The 23,042-nt window shown below is 46.5% G+C and overlaps 1 protein-coding gene across 5 annotated transcripts in view; it reads left to right on the top strand.

The window, feature by feature from the left end:
• foxp4 (forkhead box P4) overlaps positions 1-23,042 on the top strand; it is a 200,783-nt gene that overhangs the window by 78,157 nt on the left and 99,584 nt on the right. For all 5 annotated transcript variants that reach the window (XM_064968599.1, XM_064968595.1, XM_064968596.1 and 2 more), the window contains one exon: positions 4,695-4,875. In XM_064968599.1, the coding sequence (XP_064824671.1) occupies positions 4,705-4,875 (171 nt within the window). In that variant the 5' untranslated portion in view covers positions 4,695-4,704. The remainder of the gene's footprint in view (positions 1-4,694; positions 4,876-23,042) is intronic.

Below are 23,042 nucleotides of genomic sequence, written 5' to 3'. Positions count from 1 at the left end.
CAGAATCTCTCTCCAACCCCAGTTGTAACTAACCTGATTCAGTTTATCAACCAGATAGTTATTACAAACACCTGCGCAATAGATTAGATCTGGAGCTTAAACCTACAGGACGACAGTTCTCCAGGAACAGGGTTGGAGAGCTCTGGTCTAGTGGATAGACCATGTGATAGATAAAATATCAAATTATAATAGATCAAGTTAATACTTTATATGAATACTTTTGTTTTAAGTCATTCAAGTATAAATGACCAAAGATGACCTGTTAATTAACAACATTTCAGATGATTCCATTAACTTTGGTAAATGACTGGTAGCTTTGCAACCCTAGTTCTTACTAAGGAGCCGCTGCAGCAGCTACCTGTAGCAACAGGACATATTGGAAGATCCACCCAGCTTCATCAATTACACATTAGGACCTGCTCATACTAGAGAGAGAAACAGAGAGAAGTGTGTGTTAGCGTATATTACTCTAGCAGGGTGTCTCTCTGTCTCTCTCTCTGTCTCTCTCTGTCTGTCTCTCTTTCTCTCTCTCTGTCTCTCTCTCTCTCGCTGTCCTATATCTGTGGCATGTTCAGTCCAAGTCCCATTCTTATCCTCCATCCCAACTAAAATGGAGAAGAACACTTTATTCCCCATCTATCCCAAACACATAATGGATCTCTCTGATCTGTACACCTCCTCCCTTTTCTCTCCCTCCCTCATTCTTCCTCCCTCCCTCCATCTATCCATCCCTCCCTCTCTCCAGGGTAGTGGGAATGCCTCTTCCTGCTCTCGCTCAGGTCAGGGGTTCAGCTGCAGGGGGTTTTGTGTGTGTGTGTGTGTGTGTGTGTGTGTGTGTGTAACAGGTCAGGGCAGGCCTCTGCACAGGAAGCTCTTCTGCTCTGCCAGAAACACTTAAAGCGATGTGTGTGTGCTGCGTTGTCTGTCTCGCAGCTCTAATCAAAGGTAGATTTATGCCTGTGCCTCTCCTCTGACCTCCTATTACTATAGCTATATACACCCATTACAGGATATGACATAGTACACACCCATTAGAGCACCATAGTGTACCACACAGCCCTGTGTGTGTGTGTGATTGTTCATGCGTACGCGTGTGTCTACCTGTATAAAAGTGACAGGTCCCTCCTTCAACCCTCGTTCACCTCCATACTCTCTCTGCAAACTCTCTCTCTCTTCCTCTCTATCTCTTCCTCTCCTGGAGGTATGCGGTAGAGAGAGAGGCAGTGATAGCTAGTAGACAGTGATTCATGGTTAGAGAGGCGTATGAAGCGTCTGCTGTGGGATGAAGTCAATGAGCTGTACAGTCTAGAGGAAACTCAATCTGTGCCTGAAGACCCTTAAAGACCTTCTAATGCACTCAGCACAGCATAGGATCAGCTACTATACCTGTTCTGGAGGGAGGGGGGGAGACTACTGGCCACACATAACTGTCTTCATGTCACAGACAGAGAGAGAGAGAGGGAGGGAGTGAGAGAGAGGTATTGAGTTCTTAAACTTGAATTTTTTCACAGGAAGGACTTTTTTTCACAGGATACTAACCTTAACATCAAAACCTTCAATCCAAATCAAAATTCCAGACCTAAAACCTTGATTTTTGGACAAAATTACTTGAATGGACTATTACTACCAAGGACTATCAAAAACAAAACTTCTAACATACCAAATCCTGCAGAACAAACACAGCAGAACCTGTAAATACCACCCAACACAACACTGAGTGAGTAATGTTCAGTCTAAACCGACTTCTGAAGCCAAAAAATAAAAGACAATAATCCCACCTCCTCCTAACAGCCCCCCTGTCAGGTCCCCTGATAGCTCTCCTGACAACCCCCACACATCCACTGAGGACACACAAAAGCCAGAGATTGTGCCCCTCGTTGACTCAAAAGCTGTCATCAATGCAAAGGGTGACGACTTTGAAGAATCTCAACTATAAAATATATTTTGATTTGTTTAACACTTTTTTGGTTACTACATGTTTCCATGTCTGTTATTTCATAGTTTTGATGTCTTCATTATTATTCTACAATGTAAAAAATAGTAAAAATAAAGAAAACCCTGGAATGAGTAGGTGTGTCCAAACTTTTGACAATAGTCAAATGTCTGCTGATTGCTGATGATCTGGTGCTCTGTCCCCAACCAAGGAGGGCCTACAGCAGCATCTAGATCTTCTGCACAGATTCTGTCAGACCTGGGCCCTGACACTAAATCTCAGTAAGACAAAAATAATGGTGTTCCAAAAAAGGTTCAGTTGCCAGGGCTACAAATACACAATCCATTTAGACACCGTTGCCCTAGAGCACACAAAAACCTATACATATCTTGGCCTAAACATCAGCGCCACAGGTAACTTCCACAATCTGAGAGACAAGGTAAGACAAGCCTTCTATGCCATCAAAATGAACATAAAATTTGACATACCATTTAGGATGAATAAAAATCCTTTTATGGTTGTGAGGTCAGGGGTCTACTCACCAACCAAGAATTCACAAAATTGGACAAACACCTAATTGAGACTCTGCTTACAGAATTCTGCAAAAAATATTATCTGTGTACAACTTAAAACACCAAATAATGCATACAGAGCAGAATTAGGCCGATAAACGCTAATTATCAAAATCCAGAAAAGAGCCGTTCAATTCTACAACCACCTAAAAGGAAGTGATTCCCAAACCTTCCATAACAAAGCCATCACCTACAGATAAATTAACCTGGAGAAGGGTCCCCTAAGCAAGCTGGTCCCGTTCACAAACACACCCCACAGATCCCTAGGACAGTAAAACAATTAGACCCAAACGAATCATGCGAAAACAAAAAGATAATTACTTGACACATTGGAAAGAATTAATAAAAAAAACTGAGCAAACGAGAAGGTAATTTGGCCCTAAACAGAGAGTACACAGTGGCAGAATACCTGACCACTGTAACTGACCCAAACTTAAGGAAAGCTTTGACTATGTACAGACTCAGTGAGCATAGCCTTGCTATTGAGAAAGGCTGCAGAAAGCAGACCTGGCTCTCAAGAGAAGACAGGCTATGTGCACATTGCCCACAAAATGAGGTGGAAACTGAGCTGCACTTCCTACCCTCCTGCCAAATGTATGACCGTATTAGAGACACATATTTCTCTCAGATTACACAGATCCACAAATAATTTAAAAATAAATACCTATTTTGATAAACTCCCATATCTATTGGGCGAAGTGCCATCACAGCAGCAAGACTTGTGACCTGTTGCCACAGGAAAAAGGCAACCAGTGAAGAACAAACACCATTGTAAATACAACCCATATTTCTGTTTATTTATTTTCCCTTTTGTACTTTAACTATTTGCACATCGTTACTACACTGTATATTGACATAATATGACATTTGAAATGTCTTTATTCTTTTGGAAATTTTTGTGAGTAATATGTTTACTGTTCATTATTTAATGTTTATTTTACTTTTGTTTATTATCTATTTCAATTGCTTTGGCAATGTTAACATATGTTTCCCATGCCAATAAAGCCCCTTTAATTTAATTGAGAGATAGAGACAAGGCTTAAAGAGCTACACAACTCCATTAGCTGTCTGTCAAAAAGCACAACTTTTGACAATAACCAGAGATGCTGTGTGTGTGTGTGTGTGTGTGTGTGTGTGTGTGTGTGTGTGTGTGTGTGTGTGTGTGTGTGTGTGTGTGTGCGCAGAGTAGGGTTGTCTTTGAGGGGAGGATGTTTGATGCGTGTTCTTAGGGTCCCTCTAATTAGAACGCTCTCCTTCGACAAACACAACAAAACGCGCCCCTCCTGAGTTTGTTGTTGTTTTTGAAAATACAAAGCTCGCAAACACAGGGAGCGGGGATGTATTTGCCATCGTTAAGAGAAAGCGTGAGCGTGGGAGAGTGGGAAGGAGAGACAGAAACAGAGAGAAAGTGAAGGAACAAGAGAGACGTTTGGAAAACACAACAATCTTCAGATGAGCTGGGCCTGTGAACTGTTAATGATGAGCCCAATCTCTGATTTCTGCAACCAGTTTTAGAAATAAACTTTCTCTGTGTTTGCTTCTGCCAGGGGGGCACAACATTCCATATGGAGGCATTCCGCCCGTTGTGTGAGAAACCATGTGTGTCTGTATGTGTGTTCCACCTGCCTTCGGAGAGAATTAATGTTTTATTTTTCTCCAAGACAAGAGCAGGTGCGATCGCTGGGTGTGCTGCTAATAGAATATATGTGGAAAAACAAAAGGCTGTATATGTGTTGCTTAGTCATGAGTATGTGGTGTAAAGGACAAACTGTATTGGTTCACCGCAACATCAGCTGACAACCTCAAATCACACTGAAGCATCTCCCCTCCCTGCAGCCCCTCCCTGACATTAGTCCTGCAGGCCAAACCTCAGGCTGCCCTCTTCCTTCCCTCCTCCCTTGTCCTCTTAAGCCCTCTCCTCCCCCCTTACCTTTGGTCCCCCTTCACACATATATCACCTTCTCACTCACCCCCATCCCCTCACCCCTGGCCCAACATGTCAAATCTGTGTGTGAGCAACACTGTGTCCTCTCTCTCTCTATCTCACTTTTCTTTCTCTATCTCTCGCTCTCTCTCTCTTTCTCTCTCTCTCTCTCTCGCTCTCTCTGCGTTGTTCGTTGACCCATGGCTGCATTCGTTCACCGTCACCTAATCTCTGTTTGTCTTTCTTTCTCCTCCCTCCCTCCCAGGTGCCACGTGATGATGGTGGAATCAGCCTCTGAGACCATTCGAACTACGACCTCCAATCAGAACGGAGTCAGCAACCTCAGCAGCCAATTGGATGGCGGGGGAGGGAGAGAAGGCGGGTCCAACGGAGACAACAACGGGGAGATCAGCCCAGTGGACCTACTGCACCTCCAGCAGCAACAGGTGTGTGTGTGTGTGTGTGTGTGTGTGCACTACATGCTCAGTTGTTTGTGCTTGTGCGCCTGTGTGTGTTTGAGTAGTTGTCTAACACCCAACAGATGTGCAACATATATTATTATTGTTTAGAAGCACTATGTACAGTCGTTTACATGATGTAATTCTGATTCTCCCAATATGTTGAGAAGACGTGCTGACATATAGATGGCAAATAAAATATATGTCCATCTTATTGCAGTCAGATCCCTGGAAGCTTTTAACTATGTGACAAATTGCATCATCTTCACTTCATTTCCACTCTATCCACTGGAGAAACGACTTGTTTCATTAAGGTGTGTGTGTGTCTGTGTGTGTGTGTGTGTGTTTGCATTTGATAACTGAAAAACACTATTTATTGGTGTGGGTTTGTGTGGACAAGCTTGTGTATGTGTGATCACTTGTGTGTTTTATTTCAAGGTTGGTGACACAATAGCGTGATGTGGTTGGTGTTGCGCTGTTTTAGTTCCCCCTGGTGCGTCAGTGTTTCCCCTCCCCTAGCCACTGTATCAGATAGAATTTCCGTGCTTCCTGGAGTTCCTTGGCTGAAAACCCACATTTGTTTCCCGTTATCCCAGATCCCCAAATTCCTCCTCCCTGGCTCTCTATACTGCCAGACTAGTGACATCACACACACACACACACATACTGTAGATAGGCCTATAAACAGGATAACATTATTTGAGTTGAGGCCCCTATATGAAAAGAGCAGCAGAGTAACTATAGTGGTTATAATGAGAGTGGATTATGTAAATGAAGAGAACTTGTACTTCTCCACTCTTATCTTTTCTCTTTCTACCTTCTCCCTGGTTCTCTGACTGCATCCTCCCTCTGTTTCCTCTGAAACCTCCAGCACTGGATACAAACCCTCAACCGTACCTCACACAAGTAGTTCTTTATTCTGTGGCCCGTCTCTTTTTTTCTGTGTTGTTGCACCTGCGTGTCTGTGTGTGTATGCAGTGGTTATTTCCTCCCTTATATGCCTTACCAACCTCAAACATACCAGCCTCTCGCTTTCTATCTTTCCCTCTCTTCTTCTCTCACTCTCTCTCTGTCTCTCTCTTTCCCTCTCTTCCTCTCTCATTCCCTCTCTTCCCTCTCTTCCTCTCTCTCTCTCTGTCTCTCTCTTTCCCTCTCTTCCTCTCTCATTCCCTCTCTTTCCCTCTCTTCCTCTCTCATTCCCTCTCTTCCCTCTCTTCCTCTCTCTCTCTCTGTCTCTCTCTTTCCACTCTTCCTCTCTCATTCCATCTGTCTCTCTTCTTCTCTCACTCTCTCTCTTTCCCTCTCTTCCTCTCTCATTCCCTCTGTCTCTCTTTCCCTCTCTTCCTCTCTCATTCCCTCTGTCTCACTTTCCCTCTCTTCCTCTCTCGCGCCCTCTCTGCTTGACGGAAGAGAATCTCAACCATTCCTCTAGTTCTTGGAGTTACAGTCGGTCTCGTCAGAATCTCTACTGTGTATCTAATTTATCATACCATGATGGAATGGATATATTTACATCTGTCTGTCTCTCTCTCTCCTTCTCTTTTGCTCCATGAAGAGTAGAACAGTGATCTGTGTATTTGTGTTCTCCTGTCATCACCACTCAATACCCCCCACTCCCCCCTCTCCAGCCCAGATCTGAGTTCCGTGCCAGTAAGCATTGCATGGTCCTTTGATATCACATCTATACCTTAAATACCTCTTTTCTCCCCCTGTCTCTCTCTCTTTCCCTTTTTCTCCTCACCTCCTCTATTCTCCTCATCCGCCTGAAGTACAGAGCAGTGTAGGTGGTTAAACACCCTGTTTAGAGAGGAACCACTGAGCCTCTTTACACACACACGCACGCACATGCAAACACACCCCTTACAGAAAAACCACATGAATTTCACGTGATCACATGTGAAGTGTGTGTTTTCATGTGATCATGTTATGTTATATGAAGTTAATTTGATAACATGAAACTACACATGTGAAATTGTGTGATATTCCACATGCAAAATCATGAGACACACCCACACACACAGTGCTCTTCACAGGCGGCGTTGTCAGAATACAATGCCGTCTCTCCCCGGGCCCCTTGGGAGCCTGGGAAAAATCACAGCCATCTCCAGCCGTCAAACCCCTCCACGGCCTCTCTCTCTTTCTCTCTCACTCTCTTTCACTCTCTTTTTGGTCAGAGCAGCAAGTCGCAGGGTATTGATAGGGCTGGGCGATATGGCCAAAATATAATATCCCAATTTTGGGATATTATGTGATATTAAATGATGGTATTTGATGGTGTTTTGTTTTTCAATTATAAAAGTGTGCTTTCATTTTGCTTTATGAGTTATTCATGACCCTATGATGGCAACACATACACTGTCATTTCAATGTGTCTTTCTCTATTCTGATTGTTCTATACTGTTCAATTAAACTTAAACCCAAAATTATATTCAGCATTTTCAAAAATAAAATGCATTTCATGCACTAATTTGATCATTTTCAGACTGCAATTTAGGACTGCACAATGTAGGCAAAACATTTATTTATTTTTAACCAAATATTGCAATTACTATTTGACTTGCGGCTTGTGTGAACTGTTGAAATCATGGAAATATAATGATTATTCAAATTGTATAGTTAGATTATAATAGTGGGCACTTTGAATACAGTGTTTGACATGACAACGAACTCAGAAAGCCAGGGAGGAGTTATTGTGACAGGGTAGGAACCAAAGTATTGGTCAGTGTTTCCTAGGGGACCCTATAATCTTTGACTACATTAAATGTTTTCTCTTAGCTACTTCATGTAGCTAACATATTCATGCATCACCTATTCCTCTTTGATTTAGAAGATACTGTTGCACAAACACCTCCCACACATGCGGTGACCTCACCTGGTTTAAATGGTGTCTCTAGAGACAAAACCTCTCTCATCGTCACTCAATGCCTAGGTTTACCTCCACTGTATTAACATCCTACCACACCTTGCCTGTACATTTTGCCTTGAATCTATTCTTCCGCTTCTTTTACTCTCTGTTCCGAATGCACAAGACGACCAGTTCTAATAGCCTTTAGCCGTACCCTTATCCTACTCCTCCTCTGTTCCTCTGGTGATGTAGAGGTTAACCCAGGCCCTGCAGCGCCTAGCTCCACTCCCATTCCCCAGGCGCTCTCATTCTTTGACTTCTGTAACCGTAAAAGCCTTGGTTTCATGCATGTTAACATTAGAAGCCTCCTCCCTAAGTTTGTTTTATTCACTGCTTTAGCACACTGTGCCAACCCGGATGTCCTAGCCGTGTAGGAATCCTGGTTTAGGAAGGCCACCAAAATCCTGACATTTCCATCCCCTAACTATAACATTTCTCGACAAGATAGAACTGCTAAAGGGGGCGGAGTTGCAATCTACTGCAGAGATAGCCTGCAGAGTTATGTCATACTATCCAGGTCTGTGCCCAAACAATTTGAGTTTCTACTTTTAAAAATCCACCTTTCCAGAAACAAGTTTCTCACCTTTGCCACTTGTTATAAACCACCTTCAGCCCCCAGCTGTGCCCTGGACACCATATGTGAATTGATTGCCCCCATCTATCTTCAGAGTTCGTACTGTTAGGTGACCTAAACTGGGACATGCGTAACACTCCGGCCGTCCTACTATCTAAGCTAGATGTCCTCAATCTCACACAAATGATCAATGAACCTACCAGGTACAACCCCAAATCTGTAAACACGGGCACCCTCATAGATAACATCCTAACCAACATGCCCTCCAAATACACCTCTGCTGTCTTCAGGATCTCAGCAATCACTGCCTCATTGCCTGCGTCCGTAATGGGTCTGCGGTCAAACCTACCACCCCTCATCACTGTCAAACTCCCTCTAAAACACTTCTGTGAGCAGGCCTTTCTAATTGACCTGACCCGGGTATCCTGGAAGGATATTGACCTCATTCCGTCAGTAGAGGATGCCTGGTTATTCTTTATAAGGGCTTTCCTCACCATCTTTAATAAGCATGCCCCATTCAAAAAATGTAGAACCAGGAACAGATATAGCCCTTGGTTCACTCCAGACCTGACTGCCCTTGACCCTCCTGTGGCGTACTGCATTAGCATCGAATAGCCCCCGCGATATGCAACTTTTCAGGGAATATAGGAAACAATATACTCAGGCAGTTAGGAAAGCTAAGGCTAGCTTTTTCAAACAGAAATTGGCATCCTGTAGCACAAACTCCCTAAAATTCTGGGAATGTAAAGTACATAGAGAATAAGAGCCCCCCCCCCCACCGATAAATCCACAATAATTGAGAATTTCAGTAAGCATTTTTACCTGGCATTTTTACCATGCTTTCTACCTGGCTACCCCTACCCCGGTCAACAGCCCTGCACCCCCACAGCAACCGCCCAAACCTCCCCCATTTCTCCTTCACCCAAATCCAGATAGCTGATGTTCTGAAAGAGTTGCAAAATCTGGACCCCTTCAAATCCACCAGGCTAGACAATCTGGACCCTCTCTATCTAAAATGATCTGCCGAAATGGTTGCAACCCCTATTACGAGCCTGTTCAACCTCTCTTTCGTATCGTCTGAAATCCCCCAAAGATTGGAAAGCTGACACAGTCACCCCCCTCTTCAAAGGGGAGACACTCTAAACCCAAACTGTTATAGAGCCATATCTATCCTACCCTGCCTTTCTAAGGTCTTCGAAAGCCAAGTTAACAAACAGATCACCGACCAGATCCCACCGTACCTTCTCCTCTATGCAATCTGGTTTCCGAGCTGGTCATGGGTGCACCTCAGCCACGCTCAAGGTCCTAAACAATATCATAACCGCCACCGATAAAAGACAATACTAGTAATATTCATCGACCTAGCTAACACTTTCGACTCTGTCAATCACCACATTCTTATCGGCAGACTCAACAGCCTTGGTTGCTAAATGACTGCCTTGCCTGGTTCACCAACTGCTTCTCAGACAGAGTTCAGTGTGTCAAATCGGAGGGCCTGTTGTCCGGACCTCTGCCAGTCTCTATGGGGGTGCCACAGGGTTCAATTCTTGGGCCAATTCTTTTCTCTGTATACATCAATGATGTTGCTCTTGCTGCTGGTGATTCTCTGATCCACCACTATGCAGACTACACCATTCTGTATACTTCTGGCCTTTCTTTGGACACTGTGTTAACTAGCCTCCAGATGAGCTTCAATGCCATACAACTCTCCTTCCGTGGCCTCCAACTGCTCTTAAATGCAAGTAGAACTAAATGCATTGTCTTCAACCGATCGCTGCCTGCATCTGCCCACCCGTCCAGCATCACTACTCTGGACGGTTCTGACTTGTGGACAGTATGTGGACAACTACACATACCTAGGTGTCTGGTTAGACTGTAAACTCTCCTTCCAGACTCACATTAAGCATCTCCAATCCAAAATTAAATCTAGAATCAGCTTCCTATTTCGCAACAAAGCATCCTTCACTCATGCTGCCAAACATACCCTCGTAAAGCTGACTATACTACCGATCCTTGACTTTGGTAATGTCATTTACAAAATAGCCTCCAACACTCTACTCAGCAAATTGGATGCAGTGTATCACAGTGCCATCCGTTTTGTCACTAAAGCCCCATTTACTACCCACCACTGCGACCTATATGCTCTCATTGGCTGGCCCCCGCTTCATACTTGTCGCCAAATCCACTGGCTCCTGATCATCTACAAGTCTCTGCTAGGTAAAGTCCCCCTTATCTGAGCACACTGGTCACCATAGCAGCACCCATCCGTAGCACACGCTCCAGAAGATATATCTCACTGGTCACCATAGCAGCACCCATCCGTAGCTCACACTCCAGAAGGTATATTTCACTGGTCACCCCCAATGCCAATTCCTCCTTTGGCTGCCTTTCCTTCCAGTTCTCTGCTGCCAATGACTGGAACGGATTGCAAAAATCACTGAAGCTGGAGGCTCATATCTCCCTCACTAACTTTAAGTATCAGCTGTCAGAGCAGCTTGCCGATCATTGCACCTGTATATAGCCCATCTGTAAATAGCCCATCCAACTACCTCATCCCCATATTTTTTTTCTCCTTTGCACCCCAGTATCTCTACTTGCACATTCATCTTCTGCACATCTATCACTCCGGTGTTTAATTTCTCAATTTTAATTACTTGTCTGTGTGGAAAGTGGCATGAAGAAAGAGGGAGACCGGAGAGAGAAAAAAAACGGACGTTACAAATGGCAGAAGTGTATCACATTAACAAACCAAACATTGAAATACCGTTATAAAAGGTACAGTAAAAACCCAAACTGGTCCATAAATACCGGTATCTACAAAAACATCTACAAAACATCAGGAACACCTGCTCTTTCCATGACACAGACTCACCAAGTAAATCCAGGTGAAAGAAGGATTTTTAAGCCTTGAGACATGGATTGTGTATGTGTGCAATTCAGAGGGTGAATTGGCAAAACAAAAGATTGAAGTGCCTTTGAACGGGGTATGGTAGTAGGTGCCAGGCGCACCGGTTTCAGTGTGTCAAGAACTGCAACGTTGCTGGGTTTTTGACGCTCAACATTTTCCTGTGTGTATCCAGAATGGTCCACCACCCAAAGGACATCCAGCCAACCTGACTCAATTGTGGGAAGCATTGGCGTCAACATGGACCAGCATCCCTATGGAACGCTTCCGGCACCTTGTAGCCCATGCACCGACAAATCAAGTCTGTTCTAAGGGCAAAAGGTGAAATACTGTATACCACCCAGCCCTAGGTAGTGAGAGGAGTGAAAGTGTAGAAGTGTAGGGTGTGTGAGAAAGAGAGAGTCCCTATAGGCAGGTAGATGTAACATAAGGGGAGTGGGTAAGAGGGTTAGAGAGATGGATGGGGGAATGGTGGAGGGAGGGAAGGCTGTGGTATAGAGGGAGAGGGGGTGGGGGGATGTAGGGAGGGGTGTATTTCTGAGACGTGTCAGAAAAGGGCGCCTGGGCCTCCCTGAGGAATGTGCCCTGTCTGCCTCTCCAGAAAGAACAGAACGAGAGAAAAGAGAGAGGACAGAGGCGAGAGGGGGAAGTCCTGCCTCCCCACCCCGAGACCAGAGGGAGATGGAACAACTCAAGCTGTACCCCATACCAAGAAAAAAAAGCGCGAGAGAGAAAGAGAGCGCGTATGAGAGGAAGAACCAGGAGTGAACACAAGTGGAGCCCCCAGCCTCTCTCACAAAGCCAGGATTCCTGCATGTTATTTTTTTCACTCTCAATCTATTAAGTGTTCTTCACGTAAAAGTCTCTTCTTTCTCTCTCTCTTTCTTGCTCTATCACTTTCTACCCCTGACCAGACGACCTCTCGAGAGACAGCATGATGCTCCCTTTTTCTCTGAGGGGTGAGAGGAGGGAGGGAGAGAGAGGAGGTTGATTCCACAGGCCTGTATGTTAAATTGTGCATAACAGGTTACAAACATCACCAGACAAATCCCTTCCAAAACTCAAAGCCCTCTGTGTGCACTTATTCACATGCATGGGTGTGGGTGTGTGTGTGTGTGCGTGTGTTTTTGTGTGTGTCTGACGAGAACCAGGTGTCTCCCTCGCGTTCCTTTATTTTTTCCCCTTAGTCTAGTATTTTTAATGTAGGCTTGATCACTAAGTGTTCACCAGTACCTCTATCCCTCCCTCTCTTTTATATTACCCCCTTCATTTCATTCTCTCTCCCCCCTTTTTCTCTCTGACATTCCACCTGCTGCAGAAGCCTGGGTCTCTGCCAGCCCACTGTGCAGGGGGTGAAAGAGAAAGAGAGAGAATGAAAGAGAGAGGGAGGGAGAGAAAGGGGGGACCGAGGGAGAGAAAAGTGAAGCTCACTGCCACTGAAGTGCCATTTCCTCTTGGAGTGCCACTCAACTGTAAACGAAAATAAGGAAGGAAAAAGAGAGTGACTCACATTTCAGACTAAAACACAGTCAGCATAATTGACGTACACACACACACACACACACACACACACACACACACACACACACACACACACACACACACACACACACACACACACACACACACACACACACACACACACACACACACTCCGAGACAGAGAGTCAGAGACAGATTGAAGTTAGGTCATTCGTGCCCTCGGAAGTTAAGGGAACATTGGGTGAAACAATGACCGTTTCAGAACAAGCTTTGAGTTTGGAAATCTATCTCCTCCCCCCCTTCTTCCTCCATATACAGTGGGGCAAAAAAGTATTTAGTCAGCCACCAATTGTGCAAGTTCTCCCACTTAAAAAGACGAGATAGGTCTGTAATTTTCATCAAAGGTACACTTCAACTATGACAGACAAAATGAGAAAAAAAAATCCAGAAAATCACATTGTAGGAATTTTTATGAATTTATTTGCAAATTCTGGTGGAAAATAAGTATTTGGTCAATAACAAAAGTTTATCTCAATACTTTGTCATTGCCAGCAAAGGGTATATAACAGAGATCAAACGTTTTCTGTAAGTCTTCACAAGGTTTTCACACACTGTTGCTGGTATTTTGGGCCATTCCTCCATGCAGATCTCCTCTAGAGCAGTGATGTTTTGGAGCTGTTTTGGAGATTGTCTATGGGGTTTAGATCTGGAGACTGACTAGGCCACTCCAGGACCTTGAAATGCTTCTTACGAAGCCACTCCTTCGTTGCCCGGGCGGTGTGTTTGGGATCATTGTCATGCTGAAAGACCCAGCCACGTTTCATCTTCAATGCCCTTGCTGATGGAATGAGGTTTTCACTCAAAATCTCACGATACATGGCCCCATTCATTCTTTCCTTTACACGGATCAGTCGTCCTGGTCCCTTTGCAGATAAACAGCCCCAAAGCATGATGATTCCACCCCCATGCTTCACAGTAGGTATGGTGTTCTTTGGATGCAATTCAGCATTCTTTGTCCTACAAACACGACAAGTTGAGTTTTTACCAAAAAGTTATATTTTGGTTTCATCTGACCATATGACATTCTACCAATCTTCTTCTGGATCATCCAAATGCTCTCTAGCAAACTTCAGATGGGCCTGGACATGTACTGGCTTAAGCAGGGGGACATGTCTGGCACTGCAGGATTTGAGTCCCTGGCGGCGTAGTGTGTTACTGATGGTAGGCTTTGTTACTTTGGTCCCAGCTCTCTGCAGGTCATTCACTAGGTCCCCCCGTGTGGTTCTGGGATTTTTGCTCACCGTTCTTGTGATCATTTTGACCCTACGGGGTGAGATCTTGCGTGGAGCCCCAGATCGAGGGAGATTATCAGTGGTCTTGTATGTCTTCCATTTCCTAATAATTGCTCACACAGTTGATTTCTTCAAACCAAGCTGCTTACCTATTGCAGATTCAGTCTTCCCAGCCTGGTGCAGGTCTACAATTTTGTTTCTGATGTCCTTTGACAGCCCTTTGGTCTTGGCCATAGTGGAGTTTGTAGTGTGACTGTTTGAGGTTGTGGACAGGTGTCTTTTATACTGATAACAAGTTCAAACAGTTGCCATTAATACAGGTAACGAGTGGAGGACAGAGGAGCCTCTTAAAGAAGAAGTTACTCATCTTTTTAAGTGGGAGAACTTGCACAATTGGTGGCTGACTAAATACTTTTTTGCCCCACTGTAGTTGAACATACAGCCACAGTATCTACCATCAATCATCTACCATCAACCATCTACCATCTACCACATCCTGTGTGTGTGTGTATTGTATGTGTGTGTGTACTGTATGTAATGTATGTGTGTGTGTGTGTGTACTGTATGTACTGTATGTATGTGTGAGGGTGTACTGTATGCATTGTATGTATGTGTGAATAGTGCTATTCTGTGATCTGGTTTTAATGGGAGGTGATTGGGCCAATTGAGTCAGGTCCTGGAGGTGACTAGAGGTCACAGTGACACTAGTGTCCTCTCTTCAGGTTCACTTCCAGGTCAGGGAGAGAGGGATGGATGGACAGGGCTGAGGCACAGAGGATGGAGAAGGGGGGCTGGCTAGAACAGAGTGTGCCGGGTAGAGGAGGGAAGGGTGTGTGTGCATATGTTTAAACTCAGTTCTAATATCTCTTCTCTGATTGGACAGAGGTGATTCTGACAAAGCATAGAAACCTCAATAACACCAGTGTGTGTGTGTGTGTGCATGTGTGTGCATGTGACTGTGTGTGTGCTTGGGTGTGAACGTTAGTGTGTATGTGACTGTGTGTGTATGTGACTGTGTGTGTACGTGGGTGTGAACGTGTGTGTGTATGTGACTGTATGTGTATGTGAATATGACTGTGTGCGTATGTGACTGTGCGTATGTGACTGTGTGTGTTTTTGGGCAGTGAATTGTGGGCCAGTCTGTGTTGGAGTGATGTCATCTCCTAAAAGCATTCCCGTGCTCTGACCTTTCCCTCACACTTTGTGTCTGGGGTCACCACAGGTCACCAGAGGTCACATAGGTTGGGGGAACAGGGGTCTAGGTGAGAGGGGGGAGGGGGGAACCGTTGCCTAGTGTCACAGAACACCCACTGCTGTTACCACGACGATACAAAGGGACCTCCATAGTGCCCACTTCCTGTTGCATTCTTAAAAGGGGCCCCTCTCTTTCTCTCCCTGTTTGTCTCCTCCCTCCCTCTCCTCACTCTCTCCTTTTTCTTTCTTCCTTTCATCCTCACCTTTCACTTTCTGTATATATTTGATCCACTATGGGCAGAATCCTAACTCAGAATCCTGACTTGAGCACTCCCCTTGACTTGAGAGCAAATCATGCATGGATGTCAATAGGATATTGATGCTAAAATGTGCGTTATCTCAAATGAGGATTGGGCCTTAGAAGCCTCCATCAATGATGATATGGGGTTGTGTGCAACTGAGAGTTTGGGGGAGAGGGAACAGTCAGACAGCCTAGGGGTTAGGAATAAATATTTATACACTTGCTATATGGTCTGGTTAGGGAAGAGCCAACACACACACTAATGGTTTATTCAGTTAACCACAAGTTTATGTTTTTTTATTTAACCTTTATTTAACTAGATAAGTCAGTTAACAACAAATTCTACCCCGGCCAAACCCTAATGACACTGGGACTCTCAATCACGGCCAGTTGTGATACAGCCTGGAATGGAACCAGGGTCTGTAGTGACGCCTCTTGCACTGAGATGCAGTGCCTTAGACTGCTGTGCCACTCGGGAGCCCTCAAATGAGACAAACGACATTACAGAGTGGGGGGTTTCTTTAAAGATCATGTAATACTGACAATGTGGATTAAAGACACATGCACTCCTACACACACACACACACACACACACACACACACACACACACACACACACACACACACACACACACACTCCTGCTCAGATGAAACGTGCATGGAGATGAATGCCTTCCACGTGTCTCTCTCCTGCTCTCTGTCTTTTTCCCTTCCTCGCTCTGATAATCCGTATTCCTGTTTTATGATTTTTTCACACATTGAGGCCTAATTCTGGAATGCTGGGATGTCATATTTATGGGGGATAATAAACAGAATTTACAGCTTTTTCCAACGGAGCCTTTGAGCAGCCCAAGGATCCCATTCACCCTCTTTTTTTATTCCAACGTGATTGTTCTCTCTTTTTCTTTTTTTTCTCTCCATCCTTTTTTCTCTTTCTCATTCATTCATTCACTCACTCACTTTCTCCCTCTCTCGCTCTCCCTCCCTCCCTTTATTTATCTTTGTCCCCCCCCTCTCTCTTAGCCTAGGTTCAAGTGGCCTAGGTCCACCAAGCTGATTATCTTCTCTATCCCTTCTCGGCATGGCAGAAAGTGGTCGACTGTTCTGGGTTGCAGCTGGAACTCTGTGGTCACGGCTTTATTTGACCTCTGACTCCATTCAGCCCCCTCTCTCTAGTGGCCGTCTAGGTAGCCCCCTCTCTCTAGTGGCCGGCTAGGTAGCCCCCTCTCTCTAGTGGCCGTCTAGGTAGCCCCCTCTCTCTAGTGGCCGGCTAGGTAGCCCCCTCTCTCTAGTGGCCGTCTAGGTAGCCCCCTCTCTCTAGTAGCCGTCTAGGTAGCCCCCTCTCTCCAGTGGCCATCTAGGTAGCCCCCTCTCTCTAGTGGCCATCTAGGTAGCCCCCCTCTCTCCAGTGGCCGTCTAGGTAGTAGCCCCTCTCCCCTAGGTAGCCCCCTCTCTAGTGGCCGTCTAGGTAGCCCCCTCTCTCTAGTGGCCGTCTAGGTAGCCCCCTCTCTCTAGTGGCCGTCTAGGTAGGCCCCCTCTCTCTAGTGGCCGTCTAGGTAGCCCCCTCTCTCTAGTGGCCGTCTAGGTAGCCCCCTCTCTATAGTGGCCGTCTAGGTAGCCCCCCTCTCTAGTGGCCGCCCCCCTCTCTAGGTAGCCCCTCTCTCTAGTGGCCGTCTAGGTAGCCCCCTCTCTCTAGTGGCCGTCTAGGTAGCCCCCTCTCTCTAGTGGACGTCTAGGTAGCCCCCTCTCTCTAGTGGACGTCTAGGTAGCCCCCTCTCTCTAGTGGCCGTCTAGGTAGCCCCCCCCTCTCTAGTGGCCGTCTAGGTAGCCCCCCCTCTCTCTAGTGGCCGTCTAGGTAGCCCCTTCTCTCTAGTGGCCGTCTAGGTAGCCCCACCTCTCTAGTGGCCGTCTAGGTAGCCCCCTCTCTCTAGTGGCCGTCTAGGTAGCCCCTCTCTCTAGTGGCCGTCTAGGTAGCCCCCTCTCTCTAGTGGCCGTCTAGGTAGACCCCCCTCTCTCTAGTGGCCGTCTAGGTAGCCCCCTCTCTCTAGTGGCCGTCTAGGTAGCCCCACCTCTCTAGTGGCCGTCTAGGTAGCCCCCTCTCTCTAGTGGCCGTCTAGGTAGCCCCCTCTCTCTAGTGGCCGTCTAGGTAGCCCCCTCTCTCTAGTGGTAGCCCCCTCTCTCTAGTGGCCGTCTAGGTAGCCCCCTCTCTCTAGTGGCCGTCTAGGTAGCCCCCTCTCTCTAGTGGCCGTCTAGGTAGCCCCTCCTCTCTCTAGTGGCCGCCTAGGTAGTCTAGTGGGTAGCCCCCCTCTCTCTAGTGGCCGTCTAGGTAGCCCCCTCTCTCTAGTGGCCGTCTAGGTAGCCCCACCTCTCTACTGGCCGTCTAGGTAGCCCCACCTCTCTAGTGGCCGTCTAGGTAGCCCCTCTCTCTAGTGGCCGTCTAGGTAGCCCCCTCTCTCTAGTGGCCGTCTAGGTAGCCCCCCCTCTCTCTAGTGGCCGTCTAGGTAGCCCCCTCTCTCTAGTGGCCGTCTAGGTAGCCCCCTCTCTCTAGTGGCCGTCTAGGTAGCCCCCTCTCTCTAGTGGCCGTCTAGGTAGCCCCACCTCTCTACTGGCCGTCTAGGTAGTTGTAGAATAAAGGGCAGATCAGATCAGGAGACTTTTGAACTCAGCCATGGATGAATGACTTACACTCTGAGAGGATCACAGGGAAGAAAGAAAAGCCCAGCAGAGAGTGATGTAGAGACAGAGAAAAAGGGGAGGATAGAGAAAGAGAAGGCCTTATTACCATGGACCTGTTTGGGTAGAAGCCCTTGTTGCCATGGACTTGTTGGGCAGGCATGTACACACAGGCTGGTAAATATGACACACAAACACACACAAGCTGTTGAGTAAGCGTTTTCCCCTTGCTCAGGGCGAGAGGCAGTTGATTGTTGACACTCACACTAAGGTTCAAAGGCCATTGTCATGGTGATGATAGAGGCTCTTTCTGAAGTTGCCTTGTGGTGGGATCAGCAGACACACATACTCACAAACACGAGCACATGCATGCACACACACACACACACACACACACACACACACACACACACACATACAAAGCTAGGGTCAGAGTGTTAGTGACGTGTCGTGGGTCAGAGTTGATGAGGTCAGTAGGCAGGGTGATGTGGGTGAGCAGAGCTCAATGCTCCCTCTGGGGTTAGGGCTATGAGACATACGCTGCTGAGACCTGAGACAGGGTGAATGAAAGTACAAGAAAGCAGGGTCAGGGAGAGAAGGGAAGGGAAGGAAAAAGAGGGAGCGACAGAAAGTGAGGACGCCGAGAAGGGAGGAGGGAATGACAGTTGGGTGATCACCGTTGGTTGCGCTCATTTCCTATTAGCTACTGTCCACGTCAGGAAGCGGTGGCCATAATTGACACTAATTGGCGTGTGGTGTGTGTGTGTGTGTGCGTGTACTGTCGCAATGTTAGTCGGGGGGGGGGTGTAGACACTTCCAGCAATAAGGGATCTCTGGTGTCCTTTCCATAGTTCTGGACCCACAATGCACCACAGCACCAAGGGCTGGCCAGTCATGGAGCAGGGGGAACTCCTTTTCCTTTCCCTCCCTCCCTCCCTCCCTCCCTCCCTCCCTCCCTCCCTCCCTCCCTCCCTCCCTCCCTCCCTCCCTCCCTCCCTCCCTCCCTCCTTCACTCGCTCTCTTTCTCTTTCTGCCTCTCTTTCTCTCTCTTTCTTCCTCTTCTGTTCTCCCTTAATCTGGCCCCCAGTTCCACTCCAGGCTTAGAGAATAGAGACTTCAACAGAAAGAGAGAGAGAACGAGAAAAAGTGAAGAGGGAGGAAAGAAAAAAAGTGCAATACTCACAGCGCTACTCTCAACATAGTTTCCCTGGAAACAGTGGAGGGCATGGGGGTGCACACACACACACACATACATACACACACACACACACACACATGGCTGCCGAGGCCTTTTTAAGTGTTGCTAATTAGCTTGCCTGGTTTGGCTCTTTGTGTGAGCCATCTTAAAGACAGATGAAAGTCAACAGGGAGAAGGCACAGGGGAGGAGGAATGCAGCCTCTCTCTCTTTCCTCTCTCCTCCTCATCCCAGGGAGAGGAGGATGCTGTGATGAGGTCCCTTTTCCCCAGCCCTGGAGAGAGGGAGGACTTTGTATGTGTGTCTGTGTGCGTCCGTGTGCGTGTCCCCTCAGAGAGACGTGGCTCCACAGTGCAGGCTGTGATGTCACTGTTTCCTCCAGGAGGATTTATTATCTTCCTAAATCACACAATCCATCCATGCACCCTGTCACACACACACACGCACTCTCTCTGTCTCTCTCTCTCTCTGTCTCTCTGTCTCTGTCTCTCTCTGTCTCTGTCTCTGTCTCTGTCTCTCTCTGTCTCTGTCTCTGTCTCTCTCTCTCTCTCTCTCTCTCTCTCTCTCTCTCTCTCTCTCTCTCTCTCTCTCTCTCTCTCTCTCTCTCTCTCTCTCTCTCTCATACACACTGAACATGAGCAATAGCCCACCTGGCATCCATAAGGGAAGTTAAAGCCCATTTCAGACTTTTATCACATTTTTATTGTTGAAGTTATTATTTGCTGGCCTGCCTCAACACATCCTCAGCATGTCACCATTACAGACACACACACACACACACACACACACACACACACACACACACACACACACACACACACACACACACACACACACACACACACACACACACACACACACACACACACACACTTCCTCCATCTAAAGCCACTACCAGGTGTAACTCTGAACCAAAAACATGAAAGGTTTTTTATTTCTGGTTAAACAGGCATGCTGGAGTAATACATTTCCAAGACACTGGCTACAAAAGTGTTCCTCTGTTTAACCAGTGTGTGTGTGTGTGTGTGTTCCTCTGTTTAACCAATATGCTCTAGTGTGTGTGTGTGTATTTCTTTGAGTGTGTGTGAGTATGTGTTTCTTTGTATAGGTGTGTATGTGTTTTCCCACTGTCTCCTGAGTTTGGGTTTGGCAGCGTCCAGCCAACGTTATTAGTTAGATTTCTTGGTTATTAATAACAGCAGTACAATGTGTTCCATATGTGGGCCTGGTTGCCAGGCTAGTGCTATTCTCATCAGGGGCCCGCCCTGCACTCTCTCCCCACTGAGGAGGAGCCTTGGCTGGGCTGGAGGAGCCAGGACCCCCTTAGCCCTGGAGGTCATCCAACTAAGACCTTAGACCTCAGTCATTACTCCTGTCCCCTCTAGAGCTTGACACTAGAACTGAGTCAAACATTACAATGGGAAGAGAGAGAAAATGTGTATGTGCATGCTTGTGTGTTTTCCGCTATGGTTTGGGTCTGTCTGGAGTGACACCTTCCTCCCCTGCCAAACGAGCTGTGTTCTAGTAAACCGCAGGGAAACTGCTGTGTGTGTGTGTGTGTGTGTGTGTGTGTGTGTAGGCGAACTGCAGCAGTGTTTTTTGCCATCAATTAATCAGCTGGACTGAGCTCTCTCTCCCTCTCTCTCTCTCTCTCTCTCTCTCTTGCGCTCTCACCCCCCTATTTCCCCTTATCAATTCAATTCAAGGGGCTTTATTGGCATGGGAAACATATGTTAACATTGCCAAAGCAAGTGAGGTAGATAATATACAAAAGTGAAATAAACAATAAAAATGAACAGTAAACATTACACATACAGAAGTTTCAAAACAATAGACATTAGAAATGTCATATTTTAAATATATATATATATATGTGGTAACATGTACAAAAATGTACAAATGGTTAAGGAAAATTAATAAGCATAATTATGGGTTGTATTTACAATGGTGTTTGTTCTTCCCTTTTCTTTTGGCAACAGGTCCCAAATCTTGCTGCTGTGATGGCGCACTGTAGAATTTCACCCAGTATCTCTTATCTCTTCTCTCTCTCTTTCTTTCTTTTCCACCCCTCTCTATTTCCCCATCTCTCTCTCTTTCCCCCTCTCCCCCCCTTCTCTCTCTCGCCCTCTTTCTCTCCTCTCTCTCTATCTTTCCCCCTCTCTCTCTCTCTCGCTTTCACCCTCTCTCTCTCTCTCTCTCTCTCTCAAACTCTTTCTCTCTCCTCTCTCTCTCTCTTTCCCTCACTCACTCTCTCTCCACTCTCTCCTCTCTCCCTTTTCCCCTCTCTCTCTCTCTCTCTCTCTCTCTCTCTCAAACTCTTTCTCTCTCCTCTCTCTCTCTCTTTCCCTCACTCACTCTCTCTCCACTCTCTCTCTCTCTCGCTTTCACCCTCTCTCTCTCTCTCTCTCTCTCTCTCTCTCTCAAACTCTTTCTCTCTCCTCTCTCTCTCTCTTTCCCTCACTCACTCTCTCTCCACTCTCTCCTCTCTCCCTTTTCCCCCTCTCTCTCTCTCTCTCTCTCTCTCAAACTCTTTCTCTCTCCTCTCTCTCTCTTCCCTCACTCACTCTCTCTCCACTCTCTCCTCTCTCCCTTTCCCCTCTCTCTTGCTCCTCTTTCCTCTCTCTCTTTCCCTCTCTCCCTTCATTCCTTTTTTGTCCACAGTTCTTAATCTCTCCATGTGCATCTTCATAGTATTTTCTAGATGTGCATCTCTCCTTTCATGAACGATCCGATTCCCCTCTAGATGAATTGGCTCGATACCATACAGGAACGATATGTTTTTTTTCTGAGACGATTCAGTTTGATTAAGGGAATGAATTGATTCGATTCAATTTTTTGGATGAACACATGTATTTTACATGTTTTATCCATATCTGTGCTGATGAGAACTCAGGAGCTGGGTCTCTTAGAGCTGGATCTATCTGAGATTACTTCTCTAAGATGAGTTGTTAGTGTGTGTGTCTCATTCCTTCTCTTTCTGCCCTCAAGTGCTGCCTAAGCATTCACTATCTCTACAAACACCGACAAAAAGGCTTCTCCCTCTCTCTCCCCTTTTCTCCCCCTCCCTCCCCTTTTCTCCCTCCCCATTTCTCCCTCTCTCTCCCCTTTTCTCCCCCTCCCTCCCCTTTTCTCCCCCTCCCTCCCCTTTTCTCCCCCTCCCTCCCCTTTCTCCCCCTCCCCCCCCTTTTCTCCCTCCCCATTTCTCCCTCTCCCTCCCCTTTTCTCCCTCTCTCTCCCCTTTTCTCCCTCCCCTTTTCTCCCCCTCCCTCCCCTTTTCTCCCCCTCCCTCCCCTTTTCTCCCTCCCCTTTTCTCCCTCCCCATTTCTCCCTCTCACTCCCCTTTTCTCCCTCTCCCTCCCCTTTTCTCCCTCTCTCTCCCCTTTTCTCCCTCTCCTTCTATCCCTCAATTTCCATAATTCCTTCTTTTCCCCCCTCTCTACCCTGTGTGTGTGTGTGCGTGTGTGTGTGTGCCTGTGTGTGTGTGTGCGTTTTTTGCGTGCGTCAATTGTGGTTGGACGGTATCCAGATTTTCATACCATCATACCATTTCTGTACCATACAGGGTTAACAGTATTACAGAACGTACACACAAGGGATGCTATTTAAAACAAATATATTTCATCATTTCATAAT

This window comes from Oncorhynchus masou, chromosome 6, assembly GCF_036934945.1.
Source record: "Oncorhynchus masou masou isolate Uvic2021 chromosome 6, UVic_Omas_1.1, whole genome shotgun sequence".
Taxonomy (NCBI): domain Eukaryota; kingdom Metazoa; phylum Chordata; class Actinopteri; order Salmoniformes; family Salmonidae; genus Oncorhynchus; species Oncorhynchus masou.
Note: the sequence above shows the minus strand (reverse complement) of the source record. Positions and strands in the feature narration are given on the sequence as shown.